This window comes from Panicum hallii, chromosome 7 (assembly GCF_002211085.1).
Source record: "Panicum hallii strain FIL2 chromosome 7, PHallii_v3.1, whole genome shotgun sequence".
Taxonomy (NCBI): domain Eukaryota; kingdom Viridiplantae; phylum Streptophyta; class Magnoliopsida; order Poales; family Poaceae; genus Panicum; species Panicum hallii.
This window is the reverse complement of record NC_038048.1, coordinates 34,762,439-34,789,126: the sequence shown is the minus strand read 5'-3', so window position 1 is coordinate 34,789,126 and position 26,688 is coordinate 34,762,439. Positions and strand designations below refer to the sequence as shown.

Sequence of the window (26,688 nt, the reverse complement as noted above, 5' to 3'; positions counted from 1 at the left end):
TTCGCACCGGCAGAGCCAAACCTGTGCTAACATTGGAGTTCGACTACCACTCGGCTTTGCATCCGTTTTTCTGTCATCTATATCCGCTGAAAACCTGCAATCTTGTTACACTGCTCCGGCAGTCAGTGGTTGTACGTTGATAATGGATAAAAGCTCACTTTACAAAAAGGCTCTACATCTAACGTTCATTGATAAAAAGGGCACTGCACAAATTGTACAAGCAAAAACAAAACCCTGCATAAGCATCATTGTGTCAGTCAAATCATGGACCTGATCTGTTTCTATTCTATCACGCAGAAAAAAAAAATGCCCATCGTCTCCTCAGTGGCGCCACAAGCAAGCAGGGCTACCCGTGCGTGCCAACCACCGTGCACAGGCATCATTGTGCCCGGGCCTCTTTGAGTGAGATCACGGGCAATTCGAGCGGCTTTATCGCACGAACCGGAAAAGAAATTGGGGTAATGTGTTAGTGCACTTTTGGTTGAGGATCGGAGCTGGCCGCACCCAACGCTTCGGTTCGGCCCAACACAACCATCTTTTGTCTCCCAAGGGAACGACCCCGGGCAGTAGCTGATTAAGCTAGATCAGTGTCGTACTGATCTGCTCGGATGTGCATTTTGACCGGAAAGGATCCAAAAGATCGCCCAACCCAGCCCCAATCACGACCAAAGTGCCTTTCCTTTGGTTTTCGAAGTTCACGCATAGCACCTCATAGGCTCATATGCATTATGAGAGACCTGAGCTTAGAGAGAAGAGGCTGTCTACCTAATGTTTTTTTTTCTTTTGCTGATCTTCTTCTGATTGAAGTCGGACATGTACGCTGACAGTTTTGTTGAAACCAGAAAAATCAACTGATGCGTTTTCATCATCTCAGTCACATTTTGCAATAGATTCGGATTGCAGGCAGTACTCGTAGGCTCTTAGCGGACAACAAGCAGAGAAAATCAAGTGAATTTATTTGGTATTGCATTAAAAAATAATACATTCGTTGAAGCAATGAAACCAAAATATTTTGTTTACTACATCTGATCAGATATAGAAATACATTTAGGTTTGTCCCAACTCAGCTCAATTATAGCTTTGGCATCCATAGCCAAAAGAATCATATAGATTGACAATGTAATGTTGATATAACTAGATTCAGCTTAAAAATGTATTCACAATATATAATTATTTTTTTTAAAATAAGGATGAGTTTTATCTACGAGCTACTTTCACCATCAGTATACCACCGTATATATATATCCACATACTCATTTATCACTTTAATTTGAGTATGCTCATATACTAATTATAAGATATTTTAAAAGGATACAAACAAAAAATTTAAAATTATTTTTAAATATATTATGATTATACCTTATTACTAGTATATAAAAATGAGTATATTTATATACTCTATGTATGGTCACATACTCAACATATATACCATCATAGATGGTATAGTATGATTACGTACTTTACGTACATGCTCTCCGTTCGATCAGATATATCCTACATCATAGAATACACACGTGGGAGTAGCTACGTATATATGCTGAATTGATTTAATAATATATATTTATACATTATTAATAAAAAGATCATATAGGCAGGTCCTAGTGTTCAAATGGACTTATGTTTGGATAGATATAATGCAACTTATGAAATCGAGATTTTATGAATTACTTAGACTTTATGTTACTGAAACCTCTTTACCTCTTTAAGAACTCACAAACTTTCCAATTTAAAAGATAAAAATAGAAATGGCATTCCACTCATGGATGGATGGTCCGTGACTTTACTTGCCGTGCCACCCATCGACAGATTTGGCACCTACTTTCTCAATGGGTGTTGGTACACGTATAAGGCTATGTTTGGTTTCGATGGGGTTTATTTTAAGTCTCGTCACATCGAATATTTGGATGAAGTATTAAGCATAGACTAATGATAAAACGAATTCCATAACCCTAGACTAATTCGTGAAATGAATCTATTAAGCCTGATTAGTCTATGTGATGCCACAGTAACATGTGCTAATTATGGATTAATTAGGTTTAATAGATTCGTTTCGCGAATTAGTCATAGGCTTATGCAGTTAGTTTTATAATTAACTTATATTTAGTTTTTCTAATTGATATTAAAATATTTGATATGATATGATTTATTATAAACCTCAAGTAACCAAACACTTCCTAAGAAAACCAAGCATACAAGAAAAAAATCTAAACAGCATAATCTCACCGTATTGGAGTTGCACTCGGTGTTCCTTAAACCCTTGTTCTTTCTTTCTACAACGGACTTGTCTTTAATCTGTCTAGTAATTGCTAATTATCTCGGTAGCAAAATTTAAATTGGTATGAAAAATTTGAATTTTGATCACTGCAAACTTGGGATTCGTAAAATTGCCATTGCTCAGATGGGCTTTGCAAAAATTGCCACTCATATCGTTGTTTTCCTTGCTAGTATTCCTCTTTAAACAAAGTCTATTTCTAACCATCGAACTATCATCAGAGTTCGGTTTTAGCCATCGACCTTGAAAACCGGGTATCTTTGACCATTAACCGTGAAAACCGGATAAATTGGACCATCTACCCGGTTTCAAAGGTGGTTTGCATATATGTGTATTTTCTAAAACAAATAGAATCTAATTTAATCTCTAAAAATTCATACTAATTCGGTTTAAATTAGAAAAATATGAAACACATATCAAAATTTCTCAAAAAGTATAATCTACCTGACCATGCTCTATGTAGAGTTATTTGAATCTTATTTGTTCCTTTTGCTAGTGTTTTATTGCTTTGTAATTGTGACATTGTTTATTTAAATTATCGTTTGATTCTATAATATAATAATAGATTAGATATTGACCAAAAGGATTCATGCAGGAGAAATTTTTATACTAATTTTATATTTTTTTGATTTAAAATAAATTAGTTATAATTTTAGGGGTTAAATCATATTTTATTATTATTTAGAAATATAAATATATCCAAGACCACCTTTGAAACTGGATAGAGTGCCAAACTTATCCGGTTTTTATAGTTCGATGGCTAAAGTTATCCGGTTTTCAAGTTTTATGGCCAGGATCAAACTCCGATCGATGGTCAAAAATGGCATTGCAAAAACAGCCCTTCCTCTTTTGTATTCTTTTTTCCTTGCAAAAACAGCCCATGCCTTACGTATACATCTGGTTGGAATTGGTCATTGGATCGGTGAAACGTAACTACTGTTTTGGGACTCTGAGTTGCGCTCGCCGCCGCGATCGCCACGCCGGCCGGAGGCCAAGACGCCTCGCGCGATCGCCAGGGCGCCGCCCTCCGCCGACGTCCAGGTTCAAACGTCGCCCTCCTCCGCCCTCCTCCTCTTCTTTCCCAATCTCCCTCCAAACTGTAGGGGCTGGGCCATCCTCGTCTCTGGCGCGCGACCGGCGCCGCGATCCCGTTCCTCGGCCGCTGGTGCCTGGTGGCCGCGGGCGCAGGAACACGCCGCCGCCGCCGTCACGGGCAGGTAGTGGCAGGGGCCGAGAGGGGATCACGCCGGCGCTGCTCGAGGACGGCGCGCTCATCGCGAGGGGTAGCGTCGTAGCGATGTCGAAGGGTGGGACGGGGAGGCCACAAGGAGCCGCGACTCCGCGAGCGGCGGCCAGCGGGCGCGCGGGCGGGCAGGCGGCTGGCTGGTACAGGGTAGGCGGCCCTAGCGGCAACTCAGAGTTGCAGACCGATTCGGTGCAACCAGATAATGTGAGAGGGGCAGGCCGGTGCATTTTGGTCGTTCCACGGCCTGGAAAAAGAAAAAAAATGAAAATCAATACAAGAGGAAGAATGACAAGGAAAACGAGTTGTCAACGGTGTAAGTGAGAATTTTGCAAAACCCATCTTGATGGTGGTAATTTTGTGAAGCCCCCATATTTGTAGTGGTAAAAATTTAAATTTCTCTTTTTTTTCTTGTTGATGATACTATCTTATTTTGACTCCCAGCTACTGCGTTCTCTGCAAGCTCAAATGTACAAGTCCAGCATGTGCGTTGCAGAGAAATGTATATTGTCTGACTATCTTGTAAATTTTTTATGTACTTTAGAGAAATCCAGCATTCGAGCTAGATATTGCTTAGTACAAAAAAGAGGGCAAATTGATTTGGAACATTTTCCAGGATAGACTTGTATCAGCTAGCTAGAGAAACGGTGATACTGAAGATCGGGGCTGCAGAAATGGAGGCAGCACACAAGGAGGGATTGATTTTTCGTTCTCATGAAGCTGAAGTTTATGGACCACACATGGATGAGTGGGACCCATGGAATCCTCCCTATCCTTCGTACCGTCCCGCTCCTTCTGATCTTGAACTCAGGTTGTATTCGTTTCTTAGGGTCTAAATTTTAGAGGGGTCACATCAAAGAGAATCTTATCATTTAGAAATATCAAATAAAGTCTAATTACAAAACTAATTGCAGAACCCCAGGGCTAATTCGCGAGACGAATCTAACGAGGTATATTAGTCCATGATTAGCGAATGATTACTGTAGTATCACTGTGGTAAATTATGGATTAATTAGGCTCATTAAATTTATCTCGCGAATTAGCACCCATCTGTGTAAAAAGTTTTATAAACAAATTTTATTTAATACTTCTAAATGATAAGATTCTCTTTGATGTGACGGGTCTAAACTTTAGAGGGGAGGAAACGAACACACCCTTAGGCCCACGAGTAGGGTGGGTTGAAATAGATTTTATGGGGTGGGTTCTGTGGAGTGTGTTTGGATACGTTAAAATAGGTTGTATTAGGTACTGGGGCAAGGTGGAGCGGGTTCTATGCAAATGCGGGTTGGAATGAGTGTATTTTAATCAATTTTGACTTAGTATGATTAGCGGTTACTCTATATAAAGCAGTGTGACTAGACCTACACGTGGGCCCCACGCCAAGAGCTGGACCCTGGAAATAAACTCTTGCGTTCACACCATAAAATTTTGTCGAAATTAACCGAAATTTGTTGGAGATGACTCGGTATGACTGGCAGCTACTCTCTGTAAAGCACTGTGGCTAGATCTACACGTGGACCCGATGTAAAGAGCCAGACCCTGGAAATAAAACCTCACGTTCACAATATAAAATTTTATCGAAATTGACTAAAATTTGTTAGAGATGTACTCTATGCACATTAGTGTGGCTAGACTTGTACGTAGCCCCACATCAAAAGCGGAGCCACTAAATATAAATATATATATAGTTAAATATGGGTTGGGGTGGATTTAATTGGTAGGCATAGCTATATCCATGGGTTTAGGCATCAAATGGAGTAGGGCGGTGTCGGAGGAAATCTCCAGCCGGGTGGCGGAAAGCACCCGCCTAATCCTAGTTAAAGATGGGTTTGGAGGAGACTTAGGGGCGCTCGATCGGTGGACAGATGAACGCAGGAAGGACACGAAGATTTAGAGTGGTTCGGGCCGCCGGAGCGTAATACCCTACGTCCACTTTGGTGTTGTATTGGCTGCGTGGGCCTGAATAGAGAGCAGCATAAGCTTGCGTGTGTGCAACCTGGAACTTGGGACCTATCTTCTAACGAGTACATTCTCCCTTTTATAGTTCAAGGGGAGTGCTTACACTGTGCGGGACCCCGACATGTGGGTCCGGCCTGCAGGAGCTGTTCTATGAGAGATATAGAGATCTTCATCTCCAGTTCCTCTCCGTAGTCCTCTCAATCGAAAAGTTGATGTGCGTATCTACAGCCAGGATATGGCCATGTACAGCCTTGTCTTGCACAGTGTCCGGCGTCAGCGCTGCACAACAGTGAAGCCGTGCTGTCACTGTTGGGATGGGACCTCCCGTCAGGCGGTGAAGCAGCGCTGACCCGTCGCGCGTGCACTGTTACAGCGCACGCCTTGGCTCGCCTATTACAGGCCATCATCACGCGCACAGCACCGTGACGGGACTGTACACAGTCCGCGCACTGTGCGCGGTGATACGACGCGCCGCCTTCAGATCAGGCGGGCTTACCGTGGTGTCAGCTTACCTGCCCCGTGTGTCAGAGGCAGGCCGCACCTTTTGACTTTGGCGCGCCTGACCCAGCTACCGCATTAAATGCTGGTAGGTGAGAGGCGACCCGCAAGGGGCCTCCGGCCGCAGGCACGCGGCGGGGCCAGCCCCACTCCTCCCGCTGGGCAGCACATGGTGGCACCGGACCCCTTCCCGGGGGAAGGGGGGTCCGGGGCCCCCGAGGCCGGTCGGAGCGGGCTGGCCTGTGATGGTTCGGCCATCACACGTGGCGGCCCCGGACCTCCCAGGGGAGACCGGGTCCGCAGGGGCTACCCGAGGGCTCTCCCGTCCGTCTAGGTGTGCAGTAGACCCCGGACCTCACAGAGCTCGGGGGGAGGGTCCGGAGACCGCGGCCCCAGCTGTCAGGCCCGGAGGTCGTATGCCACGTGTCCCAGAGACGAGGGGGAGCATGGATTATGAGAAGCCAATGGCCTGGACACCCTAGCAGGAGGTACCCCTATCTGTATGTACCGACAGTGGCCCCTGGGCCCACCTCGGGAGAGGGACGTACCCGCAGGTGGGGCCAAATCCCAGCATCGCGCCGGGTGGACAGCTCGTTCCCGCCGGGCGAGGGCACGGATGTCCTTTCGCCCGTAGCGGGATCCCCGAGGGGCCCGTCTTCCGCGCGCACCGTGCGCGTCAGACGGTTCAGATTCTTGTCTCATTCGAGCCCGCCGCGCGGCTCGGGCGGTTCGGATTCTGCCCTTCCCACGATCCTCCAGCACCCACGCCTATGACTGGTGGGCCCGAGCCCACTGGTCATAGAGTGTGAGGGAAGGGGAAGGCGGCGCTGGCGACCGCTTGACTTCTCCTCGGTCGCCGCGGGATGCTAAGGGGATGCAGCCTTTTGCATAAAAGGTAAGCGCCGAAGGGAACGGCTACCTTTTCGCTCCTGCCAAGAACAAACGCCGCAGCGCCCCTTCGTCTCCGCGTCCCTTCTCGCGATCAGCTTCCTTGCGCCCGGCGCCTTTCTCTTCTCTACTCCTTCGCAATCCCCCCCAATAATCCACATGGCTTCGCTTCCTTTCCCGCGCCGCTTCCAGAGCCAAGAACAGTTGGACGCGGTGCGGCGCCTTCTGGGGTGGACCGCGCCGGCGAACGCCGGGAAGGTCAGGGCCGGCGAGGTTCCCCTCCGCGACCTTGCCGCGGGGGAGTTCGTCCTCTTCAATTCGTACATTATGTGCGGGTTGGTTCCTCCGATCTCCCCCTTCTTCCTCCTGCTCCTGGAGGAGTTCGGCCTCCAACTTCAACATCTCACCCCCCACTCCGTTCTCCTCGCGGCGGTCTTCGTCCACTTTATGGAGATGTTCGTGGGGGTGCGCCCCTGCACCACCATCTTCAAACAATTCTACGCCCTGGTCGGGACCGGGAAGAAGCGCGGCGAGATTGGCACTTACTACTTCCAACTCCGGCACGGGATGTCGGGCGCCTACATCGCCGCCTTCTCCAGCTCCAAGTGGGAGGACTGGCGCGAAGGCTGGGTCATTGCGGTGACCGACCCCCACGACCGCCTAGAACTGCCGGAAGGGGGCCCCCAGAGCGACCGGAGCACCTGGAAGGCCAGGCCGTCAATACCGGTGGAGCTCGACCCGGTCCTGAACCGGATCAAGAAGCTGGCAAGGAGCGGCCTGACTTCCATGATGGTGCTGGGCGACTTCTTGAAGCGGCGGATCGCCCCCCTGCAGCATCGAACCCGGATGGCCTACGTGTACACGGGGCTAAACGACTGCTGCAGGATTGCACGCGGGCCCGGCGGCGACTTCACCAGGGCGGAGCTGGAGGCGGCGATCCGGGCGATGACCGGCGAGACGTTCATCCCAGAGTCCCTGGTCCTCCCGAGCGGGGTGAAGGCCCTGTGCGAGGACCAGGCTCTGCGTTCAACGGTCCTGGCGTCGATGCCGACCCTGGACGAGGGCGGCCTGGCGGTCCGGCAACTGGGGGGCGACCCCAACCGCGGGCTCCAGATCCCTGGTGCCACACCGGTCCGCCAGCAACGCCCCAGCGAAGGTGCCGGGGAGCCGGGACCCAGAGGTCCGGCCCCTGGCGGGAAGGGAAATGAGAAAGCGCCGGTGCCGGAGCACCGGCAGAAAGACAGTACGGGTGCTGCCCCAGCCCAAAGGAGCGGCGAGGCTCAGGGGGCGGCACCCGAGCGGCGCAGCCAAGCCGAAGGGAGCAAGTCCCGGAGGCTCCAGCGAGGTGACGGCTCCTTGGTGGGGGAGCCGGCGCCCAAGCGCCAGAAAACCACGGGGGTGGAGGAGCAGAGCGGAGCTGCACCACCCCCACCACAGCACCAGCCTCCGCCGGGACGACAGACTCCTCCGCCACCACCACCAGGGTCGCGGCCAGCGACGCCTCCGCCACCGTCCGAGATCAGACCGCCGTCCCCAACGCCGCCGCCAGGAGGCTCAAAGGCCGGGGACGGCCCCCAAAGGTCCGGGGGGTCCTCGGCAGGGAGGAAGGTCCCCCCGGCCGCCCGGGGCAGATGGGAGTGGTACGACTTCCCGTAAGTGGTTTTATCAAGGTTTTTCATTTTCTTTCTCGGCTTCTAGTGCTTAACCAAACAGGTGGTACGGCAGGCCGCAACCTTCAAATGCTCCGACTGGGGGACCCGGCCCCCAGCCAGCGCCGGAGTCCTCGGCGTCGGCTCCAGCAGGGCCTCCGCCAGGAGCAGCTCCAGAAGCCCCCGGACCCAGCGGTCCGGAGCCGGAGGTTACCACGTCGCCACGTCCAGAAGCCATCCCCCAGGAGGAGGCGATCAGGCCCACTGCAGCGGCTGAGGCACCGGCAATAGCGCCGGGCGCCGAGGTCGGACCTTCTCCAGCTGATCCGGCAGCTGAGGGGATCGCTGCTACAGCGGAGGCTGCTGGGCCAGGGGCAGCGGCGACGGCGGTACCGGAGGCAGCGGAGGTGGCGGCCCCGGAGGCAGCAGAGGCAGCGGCTCCGGAGGTCGCCGAAGTCGCCAGTAGCGTCGCCCCACCAGCGGAGGAGGAGGAACCGGAGGTGGTACTGGGAAGGTACCTCCTCCCGAGCACAGCGGAGGTCCCACTCCCCCGGCTCATAGCCAAATGCCAGCAAGCTCAACTGGAGCTAGAGGCTGGCATGCGCCGGGAGTGGGAGAAGCTGGAGACGGAGCGCCAGCGGCTCTCCGACTGGGAGGTCCGCCTGGGGGACCGCATCAACACCGTCTCCACCCGCTACGCCAAGGAGCGCGCCAAGCTCGAGTTGGAGCGCGAGCTCCTGCGGGAGGGGCTGGAGGAAGCGCGCGACCGAGAGGCAGCGGCGCTCTAGCGGGAGAAAGCGGCCAACCGGCGGGAAAAGGAGGCCCTCGAGGCGCAGATCGTCGCGGAGAAGCTGAAGGAGGCAGCGACGGCCAGGGAGCGGGCCGCCCGGGAGCTGGCGAACGGGGCGAGGGAGGCGTTTGCGACGGCCGAGGTGCAACATGCCACCCTCGCAGAACAGGTGGTGGCGGCAGCGAAGAAAGAAGAAGAGCTGGCCGCCCGAGAGGCAGAGGAGGTGGCCCGGCTGCAGGAGCTCCAGAAGCGGGAAGAGGCCGTGGAGGAGGAGCTGGCAGCCGGGTACCGGAGGCTCCAGGAGCGCGAGGCGACGCTCCAGGAGAGGGAGGCCAAGGTGGAGGAGCTCCTGGCAGAGCAGCACGCCGGCGCCAACCGATTAACAAGATGGGTTGGCGCAGTGAATCCTCTGCTAGAGGCGCTCGGGGCCAACCCCATCTGGGTGCCGGAGGCCCCTTCACCATACGGCGCCGCACTCCAGCTGCTGGACTCCACCGCCAGGCGGCTACAAAACGCGGAGGCCGGCCTACAGGACCTCCTGGAGGCAGAGGGACGAATAGTTGCCCGGGAGATGGCGGAGTACATCCTCACCAGCTTCCGGAGCCATGATCCTGCCGTCCAGCTGACTCCCGTCCTGGTCGGACCCCTCCGGGCAACGGCAGCCGCTGCACGGGAAGGAGTCCAGGAGGCAGTGGACCTGGTCGCGGCCCGCCTCCGGCGACGTCCCGAACCTGCAGAGAGTGGGAGCGCTTCCGGACCACCAAAGCAGTAGTGCTAGTATCTTTTTGTTATTTCTTTTGTAATATAATTTTTGTTATTGTAAAATAACTTCGTAATGTTGTGCATATTATCAGTGATGCATTTAAACATTTCGTGCGTCTACTTTTTTGAAAAACTTAGCTGTTTTCCTGGTTGTCGGTCCGGAAAGTGTTCTCGAGTACACCGAGGTCCCCTGGCCCCCTGGGAGGTAGTCGCGATAAGTTGGGACTAGCTGCCATAGAACCGAGGTCCTGCACATAACTTAGGATCGACGTTTAGGAGACGTCCCCACAGGTTCCCGGACTGGCCAGCAGAGGCCTCCTAAGTCGCGTAGCGAGTCAGAGCTCTAGGACCCATGTTTAAGGGCTAAAAGGGGTCCCGGCCCCCGGTACATGGTTCGAGGTGCAACGGCGCTCATCCTAGGAGGGCAAGGCGTGTAGGCTTAGGGTACGGAACCAGGCTAAGCGGCTACACAACCCTGGACCCCAGCAAAGGGCGAGCGCGTTTCCCTGAAACCAGTCAACAGGGGTCCGGTTCCTTTTTTCCTTTGAAACAGAGGCCCGGGGCAGGGACGTAGCTACGCAACTTAAGAAGGGCCTTGGTCATGACACAGACGCGGAAAACATGTGAGGGGTTAGCGTAATCAAGAAGCGAAAAAATGTAGAATTGTATAGACTTCAAGGACGCATTTGAGAGCAAATTTTCCCTTAACGAATTGGTACAGAAGAGTTGTGCGATGTACGCCAGGGGCCGGGTTTACGAGGGCGGACCTCCACCGCCCTGGTCCGCACGTTGACGCTACCAATTACAAAGGGAAAATTCCCACACAATGGGGTCCTAGGGATAGAACTTACGGAGGTGCTCAATGTTCCACGGATTGGGCAGTTGCATTCCATCCTCCGCAGCCAAACGAACAGATCCGGGTCGGCACACCTTTGTCACCTTGAAGGGCCCCTCCCAGCTGGGGGAGAGCTTGTGCATGCCCTCTCGGTTCAGAATCCGCCTCAGGACTAGGTCCCCGACCCGGAGCTCCCTACTACGCACGAACCGTTGGTGGTAGCGCCGGAGCGCTTGGTTATACCGTGCGTTTCGGACTGCTGCTCGCCATCTGCGCTCGTCGACGAGGTCCACATCTTAGCGACGCTCCTGTCCCTGCATTTCCTCATCAAAAGACCGAACTCGTAGAGAGCCCATGGTGATCTCCGGGGGAAGGCATGCTTCGGCCCCGTAAACCAAGAAGAAAGGGGTTTCCCCTGTTGCCCGGCTAGGTGTGGTCCGGTTCCCCCATAACACGCTTGGAAGCTCTTCAATCCACCTTGCGCCATGCTTCTCAAGGTCACAGTAGGTCCGGATCTTGAGCCCTCTGAGGATTTCGGCATTGGCCCGCTCAACTTGGCCATTGCTCCTGGGATGCGCCACTGAGGCGAAACAGAGCTGGATGCCCATATCCTCACAGTACTCCTGGAAGTACTGGCTCGTGAACTGGGTCCCATTGTCGGTGATGACCCGGTTCGGGACCCCGAACCGGCACACAATTGACCTGAGAAAAGCAGTTGCTGACGCCTTGGTAATGTTGACCACTGGGGTTGCCTCCGGCCACTTGGTGAACTTGTCAACGGCGACGTAGAGGTACCGGTACCCGCCGACGGCCCTAGGGAAAGGTCCCAAGATATCCAACCCCCATACCGCAAAGGGCCAGGAGGGAGGAATCATCTGCAGGGCCTGAGCTGGAGTGTGTATCTGCTTTGTGTGGAACTGACACGCTTTGCAGGACCTTACCAACTCAGCTGCATCCTGGAGCGCTGTCGGCCAGTAAAAGCCATGCCGGAAAGCTTTACCAACCAGCGTGCGGGATGAAGAATGACTTCCGCACTCGCCTCCATGGATCTCCGCGAGCAGGTCACGGCCTCTTCCTGGGTGATGCACCGCATGAGGACGCCGTTGGCGCCACGGCGGTAGAGATCCCCTTCTACCACCGTGTATCGCTTAGCCATCCGGACAATGCGCTCAGCAGATGCCTGATCTTCAGGAAGGTAATTATCTTTCAGGTAGTCACGGACCTTAGAGATCCATGCGTCGGGACCTTCCTGAGAAACTGGGCGTGGCTCCCTGAGGTCTTCGGGCCCCTCAAGGGAACACACGACCCTTGGCGGGCAGCACGGATGGAGCGCCGCCGGGATCGCTAGCTTCGAGGTGCTAGTCCGACCCCCATCGCCCAGGTCGGCAGGCTGGGCGGAAGGCTTCAGCAGACGCCTTTGGAAGACGCCCTCCGGCACGGGTGCCTGAGTCGATGCGCTCGCGGAGAGCGCATCAGCTGCTGTGTTGCCTTCACGTGGAACGTGTTGCAGTTCCAGCACATCGAAATCCTTCTCGAGCCTCTTCACATGAATGAGGTAGGCTGCGAGCTGGGGGTTGTTGCAGCAACACTCCCCCGGACCTGCCTGATGATGAGCTGGGAGTCCCCTTTGACCAGGAGCTCCCGGACCCCAGGGACAGAGCCGCCATGAGACCAAAGATCAAGGCCTCATACTCCGCCATGTTGTTGGTGGCCTCAAAATCGAGGTGCACCATGTACTTCAACTGCTCGCCGCGTGGGTCGATGAGGACCACGCCCGCACCGGCCCTCTTGCTACGGGCGGACCCGTCAAAGAAGAGGGTCCAGTGAGGTCCGGTGAAGGCCGGAGCCCTGACCTCTGGATGTGGGGGGTCCGTCCCTTGGTCCGGACCCCCGATGGCGCTTGGTGCGGGCGTCCATTCCGCGATGAAGTCAGCAAGGATCTGGCTCTTGATGGCGTGACGCGGCTGGAAGTCGAGCTGAAAGCCAGCGAGCTCTGCTGCCCACTTGGCGATGTTGCCCGTGGCGTTAGAGTTGTGGAGGATAGCCCTCAATGGGTAGGAGGTCACCACCACAATCTTGTGTGCCTGAAAGTAGTGGCGAAGCTTCCTGGACGCAACAAGTATAGCGTAAAGGAGCTTATGCGTCTCAGGGTACCTGGCCTTTGCCTCATGAAGGACCTCGCTGACGTAGTAGACCGGCTTCTGGATGGTCCTGATCCTGCCAAGTGGACTGGATCCTTCATCTTGAGCTGGGGTCCCGTCGGGCCCCAAGCTGCTTGGCACTTCTCCGGGTCGGAACCCGGCCGGACCCCCCGAAGTAGGGTCGGTCGATGGAGTGGAGGAGGCCGGATCTCCTTCTCCTGCAGGGGGGTCCACAGGGGCCCCCTGCAAGGGAGACTCGGACCTCTCGGTGACCAGCACCATGCTGATCATTTCGGTCGTTGCTGCAAGATAAAGAAACAGTGTCTCGCCTGGGTCCGGTGCGACCAGGGCCGGCAAGGAAGTAAGGTACTGCTTCATCTCTTGGAAGGCACGTTCTGCCTCTTCGGTCCATACAAATGGGCCGGACCCCCTCATCAACTTGAAGAAGGGAAGCGCCCTCTCTGCCAGCCTCGAAATGAAACGGCTGAGGGCTGCAAGGGACCCCGTCAACCTCTGTAGATCTTTGAGGCGCGCAGGGGGCCTCATTGCTTCGATCGCCCGGACCTTATCTGGGTTGGCTTCGATCCCCCGGTGGGAGACCAGGAAACCAAGGAGCTTTCCCGCCGATACGCCGAAGACGCACTTCTCGGGGTTAAGCTTGGTGGAGGTCGCCCGTAACTTGTCGAAGACTTGAGCTAAGTTTTCTAGGAGGGAATTCGACTCTCTAGTCTTGACAACGATGTCATCAACATACACCTCGACTATTTCTCTAACCAAATCACCTAGAGTGATGTTCATTGCACGAGCAAAGGTGGGTAGAGCATTAAGTAATCCATAAGGCATCACTATATAACAATAAAGACCATCCACTGTTACAAAAGCTGTATGCTTCCTATCATCACAAGCCATCTTGATTTGGTGGAAACCAGAATAGGCATCTATGAAGGACAGCAAATTACACCCGGAGGTGGAGTCTACAATCTGGTCTATACGCGGAAGTGGATAAGGGTCTTTTGGACATGCCTTGTTTAGATTGGTGTAGTCGATGCACATCCGAAGCTTCCCGTTGGCCTTTGGGACCACAACCGGGTTGGCCAACCATACAGGATGGTAGACCTCCTCGATGAAGCCAGCCTGCAGCATCTTGCGGACCTCTTCACGGATGAAGTTTTGCCGCTCGATGGACTGCTTGCGTGGCTTCTGCCGGACCGGCCTGGCGTCGGGGTGGATCTTCAGATGATGCTCAATCACCTCCCTAGGGATCCCGGGCATCTGTGACGGTTCCCAGGCGAACACGTCAACATTTGCCCGGAGGAAGGCGATGAGCGCGCTTTCCTATTTCTCCCCCAGGTTGCCACCGATGCGGGTGGTCTGGGAGGTCTCCGCTCCGACCTGGACGGTCTTCACGGGAACATCGTTCGTGTCGGACGGACGGACCTTTGGTGCCTTGGCCAGGGCCTTGGCACGTGAGGTCGAGGGGTCGGACCCCTGGGCGCCAGCTACAGGGGCAAGCCCCGTAGCCGGCGCATGGAGCTTTTCGACCGCTATAACAGCAGCGGCCCGATCGCTCTGGACGGTGAGGACGCCCGCCGGAGAGGGCATCTTCAGGACCAGGTACCCGTAGTGGGCTACGGCCATGAACCGGTACAGGGCCGGTCTGCCGATGATGGCGTTGAAGGGGAGGTTAACTTCCGCGACCTCGAACTGCACGTTCTCGGTACGGAAGTTGTCCTCCGTCCGAATGTAACCGGTAAGGTGATGGTCCCTACCGGGTACACGGGATCCGGGCCCACTCCTGAGAATGGGCGTGATGGAGCCAGCTTGGACTCCGGGATCTGCAGGTGCTTGAACGCCGCATAGCTGATGACGCTGAGGCCGGCGCCTCCGTCGATCAGCACATGGTGAAGGCGAATATTGGCAATGGTGGGTGCCGTGATGAGCGGCAGCACTCCTGCACCCGCCATGTTCTCTGGGCAGTCGGATGGCCCAAAGGAGATGGTGGTGCCCTTCCACCGCTGGTGGGGCGCCGCCCTCGGCACCCCTGGTTTCACCGAGAGGACCTCCCGGCGAAGGGCCTTGACGTCCCGTCGGGAGACGAGCTCCGTACTGCCACCGTACATAACGTACAGCTTTTTGCGGCGCTCGTCCCCGCCGGACTCGGAGTCGGACTGTTGGAACAGTCCCTTGAGGTCTTTATTGGGGGTTTGATACCCCAACTCCCTCTCAGTTGCAGCAGCGTCGGCATCGGAGGCCTTCTCCTTGCCGGACCGCCGCGGAGGGGAGGAGCCTTCCTTGGCAGCTTGGTCACGCCTCTTGCTGAGGTGTTCCGCGAGCTTCTGGATCTCGCGGCACTCAGCGGCGCTGTGGCGAGCCCCAGGATGAACAGGGCACGACCCGGGGTCGGTGCGCTGCTGTCGTGGGCGCTTGCCACGGGAGTTTTGGCCCCCGGTCGTTGCAGCCGCAACGGCCGGACCCCCGATCCGTGACTTGTCAAAGCCACGGCTCTTCTTGTTCTTCTTCTTGCCGCTGCCAGGGGCAGCGACACTGGGCCCGCTCGTTTGAGCAGGTCCTGCCTGAGTTGCAGAGTGCCATGCACGGCCTTCTGCAGCTCGGGCGCATTTGTCCGCCAGAGCGAACAGGGTGGTGACGGCTTCCACCTGGTGGGTCGCCAGCTTCTCTAGCATCTTCTCGTCTCGGACCCCCTGTCGGAAAGCCGTGATAATAGATGCATCGGAGATACGTGGGATGGTTCCACGTACCTTAGTGAAGCGGGAGATGAAGGCCCGGAGGGTTTCCCCGGGTTGTTGCCTCACGGTGTGGAGGTGGGCTTCCACGCCATGCTGCTGGTACGCACTGGCGAAGTTCGCCGTGAACTGTGCGCAGAGTTCACCCCAGGACTGGATGGATCCCGGGGTAAGGTTCATGAGCCAGGTCCGGGCCGGCCCGGTCAAGGCTACATGAAAGTAACTTGCCATGACGGCTTCATTACCCCCAGCCGCCGTGATGGCGGTGATGTAGACCTGCAGGAACTCTGACGGGTTGGAGGACCCGTCATATTTTTCCGGCAGGTGAGGCTGGAACTTGGACGGCCAGGCGACCGCACGAAGGTGGTCTGCGAGCGCTGCGCAGCCCACGCCCGATACCGGCGCCCTGGCGAGTCCTTGCGGCCTGGCCGCAGCCGCATCGAGCTCAGGCGCAAGGTCCCGACCCTCAATGTTGAGCCGTCGGTTGCGTGCTCGCTCGATGGAGATCCTAGCATCCTCTCCCGCATGCCTGCGGTTGAGCTCTGCCCGGAGTTCCTCAGTCCGCGCACTCCTCACTGATGGTGAGTGCACAGAACCGGAGGCGCCGCCCTGGCGACGGCGCTGCCTGGATACAGACCCCCCGCTGAGCCTGGGGAAGCCTGTGCCAGGTTGAGGAGGCGGTCGACGTCGTCACGCCATTGTCTGTGCGCGTCTGGCGACGCCGCCTCGCCAGGGGGGTTGTGGAGCAACTCCCTGGCTGCCATGAGGGGCCCGCTCGGTGGGAGCACCGATTGGGCCACTGAGGCCCGCTCCGCTGCGAATGGTGGAGCAGCACGCGGAGCCACCCTGGAAACGGGATGGCGCAAGACGTGTGGCGCCGTCGACGCCACTTCTTCACCGATCAGGAGGTCATGGTGACCGTTTTCCTGCGCCATTGGGGTCGTGAAGGTCGACCGAGCGCAAACCAAACCTAAACCCCCTACCTGGCGCGCCAAATGTCGGAGGAAATCTCCAGCCGGGTGGCGGAAAGCACCCGCCTAATCCTAGTTAAGGATGGGTTTGGAGGAGACTTAGGGGCGCTCGATCGGTGGACAGATGAACGCAGGAAGGACACGAAGATTTAGAGTGGTTCGGGCCGCCGGAGCGTAATACCCTACGTCCACTTTGGTGTTGTATTGGCTGCGTGGGCCTGAATAGAGAGCAGCATAAGCTTGCGTGTGTGCAACCTGGAACTTGGGACCTATCTTCTAACGAGTACACTCTCCCTTTTATAGTTCAAGGGGAGTGCTTACACTGTGCGGGACCCCGACATGTGGGTCCGGCCTGCAGGAGCTGTTCTATGAGAGATATAGAGATCTTCATCTCCAGTTCCTCTCCGTAGTCCTCTCAATCGAGAAGTTGATGTGCGTATCTACAGCCAGGATATGGCCATGTACAGCTTTGTCTTGCACAGTGTCCGGCGTCAGCGCTGCACAACAGTGAAGCCGTGCTGTCACTGTTGGGATGGGACCTCCCGTCAGGCGGTGAAGCAGCGCTGACCCGTCGCGCGTGCACTGTTACAGCGCACGCCTTGGCTCGCCTATTACAGGCCATCATCACGCGCACAGCACCGTGACGGGACTGTACACAGTCCGCGCACTGTGAGCGGTGATACGACGCGCCGCCTTCAGATCAGGCGGGCTTACCGTGGTGTCAGCTTACCTGCCCCGTGTGTCAGAGGCAGGCCGCACCTTTTGACTTTGGCGCGCCTGACCCAGCTACCGCATTAAATGCTGGTAGGTGAGAGGCGACCCGCAAGGGGCCGCAGGCACGCGGCGGGGCCAGCCCCACTCCTCCCGCTGGGCAGCACATGGTGGCACCGGACCGCTTCCCGGGGGAAGGGGGGTCCGGGGCCCCCGAGGCCGGTCGGAGCGGGCTGGCCTGTGATGGTTCGGCCATCACACGTGGCGGCCCCGGACCTCCCAGGGGAGACCGGGTCCGTAGGGGCTACCCGAGGGCTCTCCCGTCCGTCTAGGTGTGCAGTAGACCCGGACCTCACAGAGCTCGGGGGAGGGTCCGGAGACCGCGGCCCCAGCTGTCAGGCCCGGAGGTCGTATGCCACGTGTCCCAGAGACGAGGGGGAGCATGGATTATGAGAAGCCAAGGGCCTGGACACCCTAGCAGGAGATACCCCTATCTGTATGTACCGACAGGCGGGGTGGGTTATTTAGTTGAGCTTTAGAGGCGGGGTGGGTTGCCATTTGATTTTCATAAGTATTAGGGTGGGGTGGGTTTAGCCCCATTAGCAGGCCTAATGCTCAGTTGATCGATGAGGTAGATTAACTAACAACACCTATGGTATTCCTCTTTTTTGTGTTTCTTTCCTTAGCCGTGGCTGTTGGCACATTTTCTCTCTTAGTATTATGATGAAATAAAGGAAATTATTGCTACCTCAAGAAGAGCCAACATAATCATTCCAGACCGTACTCCTTTCTATCTTCATTTATAGAATTCGAAGTATTTATCTTTCGGGTATTTCGGCTTTTCTGCTTTGTAGCCATGTGATGGTTAGAGGAAGACTTTGTTTATTTTGTTATATCTTGTAATAGATAATTGACTGTCTTCTACCCTTTTCAATTGTGAATTTGTCAATCCAGGAAGTGGATGATGCCTTCTATCATAAACTTCCCCGCTTGTTTCCCATACTGGAAAAAGATGGCGTGCGGCGCTTTCTTCGCTTATTCTGTCAAGTGGGGGGCTGCATGAAATGGGGTTTTATCATTACCCTACTAACCTTCACCCAGATGGTCAAGCAAAATGCTTTGCGATGTGCTAAAGTTCCCTTGGATGGCAAGGCACCTGAGCTTTCTGGGTGCCGTGCCAACCCCAACTGCATGAACAGCTATGGATATTTCCCCCTCCACCAAGCTGCTGAAATGTTTTCTGTTGATATGGTCAAGTTTCTCTTCAGCTATGGTGCATTGGCAAATCTACGCACTGCAGGAATTCGAGTCATTGAGGACCTACTCCCACTCCATGTTGCAGTTGAGAACACTTGCATGCATAAGTATCTGGAGGAAAATGCATTTCCGAATCAGGAGGATCTGGAAGGCAGTCAGGCAAATCTAAACTGTATCTGCAAGCTCATCCATATTCTATGCCTACCTGAGATGGTGCGTCACATCCGTCCTTACCCAAATTGCTACTTTGGCATCATAACACAATACTGTGAATTGCATTTCATCCTATTTGAAGATCCTATTATATAAAAAAAAGCCGTGTAAAGCATGCTGTGGCATTTGACCCTGCATATACATGCAAAATTGTTTCACTTGCCCCACCTTACACCTTTATCTCTAACACTCCCTCCGCCTCCTTATGCCCTCTTACTCCATTTTATAGTGTTGGCAATGGTGGATGGACATGGCATCAAGTTTCCCTTTCCTTACTTAGGTCCTGTGAGACAATTTTAGTTGTTTAGTGGGCAACTGGGGTACTAGATGCCATCATTTTGGACTAGTGCACAATTTTAAATGTTTTCATGGTCATGTAATAATGGCATGCCAGTTGTTACTTGTGTGCAGCTGACTAATAAGACCTGGAATTTGTGTTTGTTTAGCATTCTCACGATCCAATAAAGTGGGTATAAGAACTTTGGGGGATTAGATCTAGGGATGGGGCAAATTGAAGAATTTAGTTGTTTATATGTGGATGAAGTGACATAGCATGCTTTGTATGGGGTTTTCTGAAACCATGGTGCCTTTGTAAGGAGCATTATGCAATTAACTCTAAAAGTTATTGAGCTCTTGTCTCAAACCACTAATGCCTCAGCCTAAGTATTGAACATTCTTACATATCCACTTATTGAATACACACGTGTCATTTTTTGTATGTGTCCAAGTGTCGAGACACATTTTTTATTAGCTGAGGAGTTAGCAAATTCCAGCAGACGTCGCAAATTTTAATATTTGATTTTGTTTTACTCAGATGCGGCAATATTGTTTGAAGTTAATCAGCACTATGTGCTGGTATATGAATTCTAGAAACACTGGTATTTTGTTCCTTTGGTTGTCTTTCCAGAAAATCTTCTTGGATACGACTAGACTGCTTGCGGAGAATACTGATAATCTTGTTGATGAGCTCTGGAACTACAAAAAGGATGGAAAACTTGTTCAGACTGCAGTTTTGCTCTTGGCAGCTCGCGGGGGCCCCGGGGGGGGGGGGGGGGGGGGGCACCCTGCAAGAAAAAGGGCAACAGCAAGCCAGATGGTTTTTCTATTAAGTCATCCCGCAAGAAAAATGGCAACGGCAGGCCAGATGGGTTTTCTATAATCATAAATCGTATTCTAACCCACAAAATTAGCTTGGTGGTGCAGATAGGTCAAAACAGAAAGAAAAATAAGGAGCTGGAGATTAAGAAAAGGCTTACTTCTGCTGCATTACTTCTTGTTCGTGCAGTTCTCAAAGCCGGTTGAGTCCTTGATACATATATTCAGTCACATCCTGAGGTATTGAATTGTTTACAGCTGTAGTTACAATTCTAGTCTTTTTGCTAAGTGTGTACTTTGCAGTAATATAGCAAGCACAGACTTTTTAGGAAAACATGACTCAAAGCCTCAGACATATCCTTCCCTGAGCTTAAGAACGTGTTCCACCTTCTATTTGTTGTTCCTTCATTAACCTGATTAAATGCTGGAACTTCTTAAATCTGGGGATAAAGAACAAAATATCTACTGAAAAACTTACCAGGAACGTCGAACGGTTTGTAATTGGACCATTTTCTTCTTCTTAATATAAAGAAGCACAGCTCTCGTGCGTATTCGTGAAAAAAAGAACGAAACATCTCTACACTCTTATAGGTTTAGGCATTGATTTTAGATTAGTTTGGAAGATACCATAAAACTGGTTTGAATGGGATAGCTATAACTTCCATAAACTTTTTTATTTATGGTTTGAATGGAATAGCTATAACTTGCATAAACTGGTTTATTTAGGCCCTCTTGATGGAATTTCAGCTTCAGGTTAATGCTAATGCCACCAGAATCTTAAGTTGTACCAAAAGGGAGACTGTATGTCTGTCTTCATGATTAGACTTAACTGCTTAATCGATCTGAGTGCTTGGAAGCTAAAACCCATCTCCACTAGTTTCACTAAGAATCCAGAGAATTTAGCCTTCAGGGCAGTTGTCACCAATTACTTAAGTAGTCTAAAGTTAAAAGAACTTAGAGCATTTTACTCAATATAAAACACAGCTGGCATCAATGCTTCATCTTCAGTACGGAAAAATTTAGTTTCTAGTGAACATGTCAAGATATATAGAACTGTTGTAACCGTGTTTGGCAATTGCTAGTGATGTTAAGGTTTGTGTTAGAACTTTGACTATTTCAAATATATAGCATAATATAACTTTATATGTTTTGTGGTACTTACACCCCCTAAGTTACGCCCCCATTATTTCACAAGAACCTCGGCAGTTCGTGTTAGAACTTTGACTATTTCAAATATATAACATAATATAACTTTATATGTTTTGTGGTACTTACACCCCCTAAGTTACGCCCCCATTATTTCACAAGAACCTCGGCACTCAGTATATTTTTAGGGCTTGTTATGACATGCTATATAGTTAAAAAGTTTTGTTAAACTAATGTACATGTGTTCAATATGATTTCCTTGATCTGAAAACTTTTGCAAGTTATTCTTTTGCATATGTTATAGTGTTTTGTTACAGTCTTATCAATTGACTCATCACTGCATCATCATCAAAACCATCACGTCACCCACTGACCCATCACAAAAACATTGTCACTCATGTCTCAAAATGTTAAATATGGCATGCAGATGCTCCATAACATGCATGTATCCCATAATGAGGTACATGAACGAGTCTCATCTATTCTGAAAAATAGTGGTTTTTGTCCTGGAGAAATCATCGAGGTTGGAAAGCTGTACTACTTTTACTCCCCTTTGCTTTGCTTCAATGATTATAATTTTACATACAACTACACCATCAATATGCTTGTTCATTTCTTTATTCTACTTGTTCTTGAAGCTGCCCCTATAAGAATGTATTGTCCCAAAAGGAGTTACCTAACAACCATGGTATGTTAGTGCTTGTGCTCATTGAAATAACTCTTTCAAACTTTGAGAAAATGAGCCCCATTTGTTCTGTGATGAAAAGCAGGGGACATGTTTGCAGTTGAAGCAAGTTGTCAACATTCAGTAAAAAAGGTAATGGTTTTAGTCATGGAAAAGTTGATATCCCCTCTTTTTGGTTGCTTTCTGTCATTATAAGTAAATGTTGGGGAACTGGAATCTTCCATGACATTCTCCAAAAATTCCGCAATTTTGGTAATTGTCTTTACCTGTATGAAAAAAACTAGGGTCGGGTCTTTGTTACTGATTAGCTAAATGGTGGTGTCCAGTTCATCTACAGCGAAATATAATCCAAAAACTAGGGTCGGGTCTTTGTTACTGAAACTGTTGCTGTTTAATAACTTGCATGATTTTTGTGTTCTTACCGATTTTACCATCCTTTTGGTTGCTGGTGAATTAAGTCTCTTTTTGTGAGGAAATAGTAGTGGAACAGAGGAAATTGTGTACTAAGCTAATCTCTAGAGCTTATAGCAAAGCATGTGTTGCTTGCTATGGTCATAATGTTTGAAGATTGTCTCTAGATGATAGGTGGTTGAGAGCAGCTTAATGTATTTGCACACATGTTAGTGAATAATAGTCAGTTCCACTTTATTAGGCATTTGTGTTTTTGTTTTGTTTCAAAGTATATGTTTCTTTTTTTCACCAAAGAAACCCAACCAGATCTTTGTTTCTGTCATTTAAACTCATAAGCTTTATGTATTTTCAGATTTCAAATTACTGCAGATGGTCATGTAGTCAGTCTGACAAGGGGTCTTTTTTTTAAAGAAAAAAACTTTCTAGACCAATTTGGATCGGAAAATGAAAATGAATGTTTGTCTATGTCCTGGTTTAGTCTAACAGATTTGGTTTTCTTTTGCTTCCAAGGGACTGACTCCAAGCTAAGCCTCTAGACTATGAAACAAACCTTGTTGAACTGACAACTCGATAAATGAAAGCAGAATGGGCAAAATGCCCAACTGTCTTATATCTAGAGCTACATTAAACCTGTGGCTCTTTCACTGCCAAATGATTCGGGATTTTAAATAGCATATATCTTAGGGAAGGTTCTGTTTAGAGGCGTGCTTCTAGATTTAATGCTAGTTCTTTGTAGTTGCTGTGGGAAGGACATATTGCGTGAGATTATTTGCAATTGGCCTCTCAGGGGGTATTAATAGAGTACAGAGACTTAGGGGCAAGACGCCTCCCCAATACATATGGTAAGTCCGTGATACATAATATCTAGCATTCTAGCCTACCAAAATTACTAACAGTTGCAAGTTGCAACTAATTTATATATATTATCTTATGCAATTGTGCATGTACACTCACACAGACCAGCCTATCTATTTAGAGCACTTGAACTCTTTATTTTGTGAATTCTCAAATTCAGAACTTTCTTAATCTTTGTGGTAGCCAAAGCAGTCCTTGGAAAAGGGGATTGAGAGAGCAGTGGACTTTAGTTACATGATATCCTACTCTAGAAGAATATTATGAGTTGCTTAAATTATACCATGATATCCCACTCTAATATACCAAGCTTTAGCTTCCTGGCTGCTAATTCTGAACGTTTTGGTTTGTGATTTCTGACATTTGGATTTTTTGTGAACTTTGATACAGGTTGTGAGAAACAGGACACCTAGAGGATGGGAACTCGAATACACACGGAGAAGTTTTTTCCCATATCGGAGATCAGTTCTGAGAGCCAGATCACCTTGTAAGGTGGTCAATTAGATGATTTACGCACTCTCGGAAGGCTTGAAAAATCTTGGGGTAAATCACTGGGCCTTGGATCTTCACGGATTCTGAATCCCAACCTTGGTCTGCTGGGAAGGACTCATCGATTTAGTAACCATCACCCCAAAAGGATGTTTTGTAGTGCTGCATTGCCACTGCTGAAGGTGTTCAGAAATGCATGAGTGGAAGGTACGCCAGGACAGGAGTTATGTTTTCTAGTCAAAATTTATTTATTACCAACAGAAGGGACAGAAACTTGCTGATGTACCTAAAGAATTTTTGGAAGCTCGCTTGGATTTATTAATATTTTACCTCATTATTCCTCCTAGTTGCTTATAGCTCTGTCAATTTGTGCTCACCACATTTTGATGCAAATGCACACTTACCTATGTGTAGAATCCCTTTTGTGCTCCAATGATCCAATCACTTAATATTTTCGTTTTTGTTTGCACAGGTTCCCATTAAGTTATCTCGTACTTATTTGGCCAAGATCTGCTTCAGTTGGAAGTAGCAACCTTGCTGGTGACTAGGAACTGATCATGTAACCTTACCAGGCTTTGTCTGGACTGCTAATTATTTTGCTACCTAGGCATGGAGTAACCTTACTCAGCGTCATGAACTGATGTGTTAAATATGTAACGGCCTGGTTGAATTTGTACTGATGTTACGCAACTGCTACTACTTAGTATCATTTTGAACAGTGATCTGAACGAAACATGCAGAGACAGTTAATGGTATGAATTTTTTTATAATCAGTTCCTGAATGCAAGCTACAATTTTGTAACAGTATTGCATAAACGTTATACATGTTGCGGTGTCACCTGAATTGCGCTTTTGGTGATGTTTATGGCGTCTCCTGATCAGTCGAGTTCTACACGGTAACTATAGCTTTGACTTTTGTCATTTAGAACGTGGATACTGTGAGCTGATCCATCTTTATCGAGAACTGAATATACAGAGCAGTGCCCATTCCTGTTGGCAAAGCAGATGATGCCTGAATGCCACTAATGCGTTTTCTTTCTTTCTTATGATGCGGTAGATATGGCATTCAGTATCCAAACTGTTCTGGGTAGTGATTACCTCACTGCTGAAATAGATGCAAAGATCACTGCAGCCTTTACCTTCTTCTGGACGGGGTCGTTTTTTTTCTTTTTTTTAAAAAGAGCAGTTTCTGCACAAATGGAAACCTAACAAGCAACCGAGGACCATCTGACTAATGGAGTAACAACAAAACGTTATGTACACATACTTTCAGGTGCAAAAGTGTATCTTATTGGGAGTGACACAGCCTGGTAGAAATAATTGGACAGGCAAAACCAAAGCAATGATCCTGAAGAACTAGTTCTCGGCAGCATCTTACAGGTAAGAAAATGGATTATGAAGAAATCCATTTTATTTTTATTGCCTTAATCTGTGAACTTAATAATGCTGGATAGAGGTTGCTACAGATCAGTGCACGACAACGGAAGGCCTCGTACTGTCCTCTGACATTGCACTATTGCAGCAGTCAGCAGATGCAGAGCAACACCAGCCATCAGTGCATCAGCACAAAATTCACTCGCTATGCTCTTGCGTACTTTGCGGTCCATTCAGGTCCGGAAAGCGAGGCAACCATTGGCCATGGCGCCGCTCGCGACCCCAAGTCCACCCTTCTGCTCCTCTTCTCCTTCTTCCTCGCAGCGCTAGGCGCCGCCGCGGACGTCGACGGCTGGTACGTTGGCGGGACCACCAGCCTCTTCACGTTCCTCGGTTGCAGCGGCAGCGGCCCCTCTGACGACTCCGCGTTGCCGTCGTCCAAGAACGCGAACTTCTCGCCGCGATTCCCTCCGTGGTCGCGCCCCGAGGGCTCCGGCGCCCTCTCCCGCGGTGGCGCCTCCGTCCGCGGCGTGTGCGTTGGCGAGGAGACGGCACTTTCTAGGCTGTAATCTTGACGGGGAACCGCCGGGATGGATGGCGATTAGGCAAGCGGAGGTCGCCGGCGACGAGCCTGCTGCCCCGGAATATTTACAAATACCCCCTGGTTGGATCGCGATTAATAATAGCAATCCAAACTAGGGATTTTCTGTAAATACTGGATTATATTGCTATACAAATTAGAGGTATTTATGCAAATTCCTAATTGAGTATTTTCATAAAGCCCCTTAGTTTGGTTCGCAATTATATCTAAATGAGGAGTCCATTTGCAAATTTTGTAATGTATATTTACAGATAGCCCATAGTCACGATCCAAGTATTTGTGAAGAGCCCCTGATAACTGATAAGTGATGTCGCGAGCTTCTAGGGGACTGGAATGGCGGCGGTGTCGGGTCCTCCCGTCGCCGCCAGCGGTGGACTTCGCCTCGCCGGACGGCAAGCGCCTTTTCGCGGAGGCCCTCGAGGGCGGCACCATGGAAGGCTTCTTCAGCCTCGCCTCCTGCTTCCAGATGCAGTCGCCAGTCGGAACCTGCCTGCTGCGTCCTCGCCTCCCTCGCCGTCGTCCTCAACGCGCTCGCCATCGATCGCGGCCGCCGCTAGAAGGGTCCCTGGCGTTGGTTCGACGAGACCATACTCGACTACTGCGAGCCCCTCGACAAGGTCAAGGCCCAGCGCATCACCTTCGGCAAGGTCGCCTGCCTCGCGTATTGCTCCGGTGCTTCGACCCTTCCGCGCCAACCAGATCAACGTCGATGACCTGCGCCCTCACCTCATCGGCTGCACCTCCTCTCGGAACTGTCATCTCATCGCTTTCTATCACGGAAAGCCTTCCAAACAGATGAGATCCTATCTGATCCCCTATTTTTACTGCCCAAATTAATAAGGACATGGTTAATGCAGGGCCGAACGCAAATTAGGCTAGCCGCACGACCAGCTCTTTTTTGACAATCACATATATCTGCTACTGTCCACTTTCCTATTCTGGAAAGTACTATTTTTTTTGCGGGCGTAAAGAATTGTCATGGTCATGGGTAGAACGCAGTGCCCAGAAGCACCCGTATAGCTGTACGGGAAATTATTAGGTGCAAACCATCTTTTAGGTGGAAACGTGAAAACCCCAAAAAACTTCGAGCATGCACATCCAT

At 51.1% G+C, this 26,688-nt stretch overlaps 1 protein-coding gene and 2 pseudogenes across 1 annotated transcript; all 3 read left to right on the top strand.

The window, feature by feature from the left end:
* The first annotated feature begins 3,113 nt into the window (after positions 1 to 3,113).
* Positions 3,114 to 4,456, top strand: LOC112901514. The gene is made up of 3 exons (XM_025970444.1): positions 3,114 to 3,831; positions 3,960 to 4,017; positions 4,132 to 4,456. The coding sequence occupies exons 1-3, from the start codon at positions 3,153 to 3,155 to the stop codon at positions 4,349 to 4,351; spliced, it is 957 nt and encodes a 318-aa protein (XP_025826229.1). The 5' UTR covers positions 3,114 to 3,152; the 3' UTR covers positions 4,352 to 4,456.
* A 14,108-nt stretch (positions 4,457 to 18,564) lies between these two features.
* LOC112900694 lies at positions 18,565 to 25,554 on the top strand (annotated as a pseudogene).
* A 339-nt stretch (positions 25,555 to 25,893) lies between these two features.
* LOC112900692 lies at positions 25,894 to 26,423 on the top strand (annotated as a pseudogene).
* Positions 26,424 to 26,688: the final 265 nt, after the last annotated feature.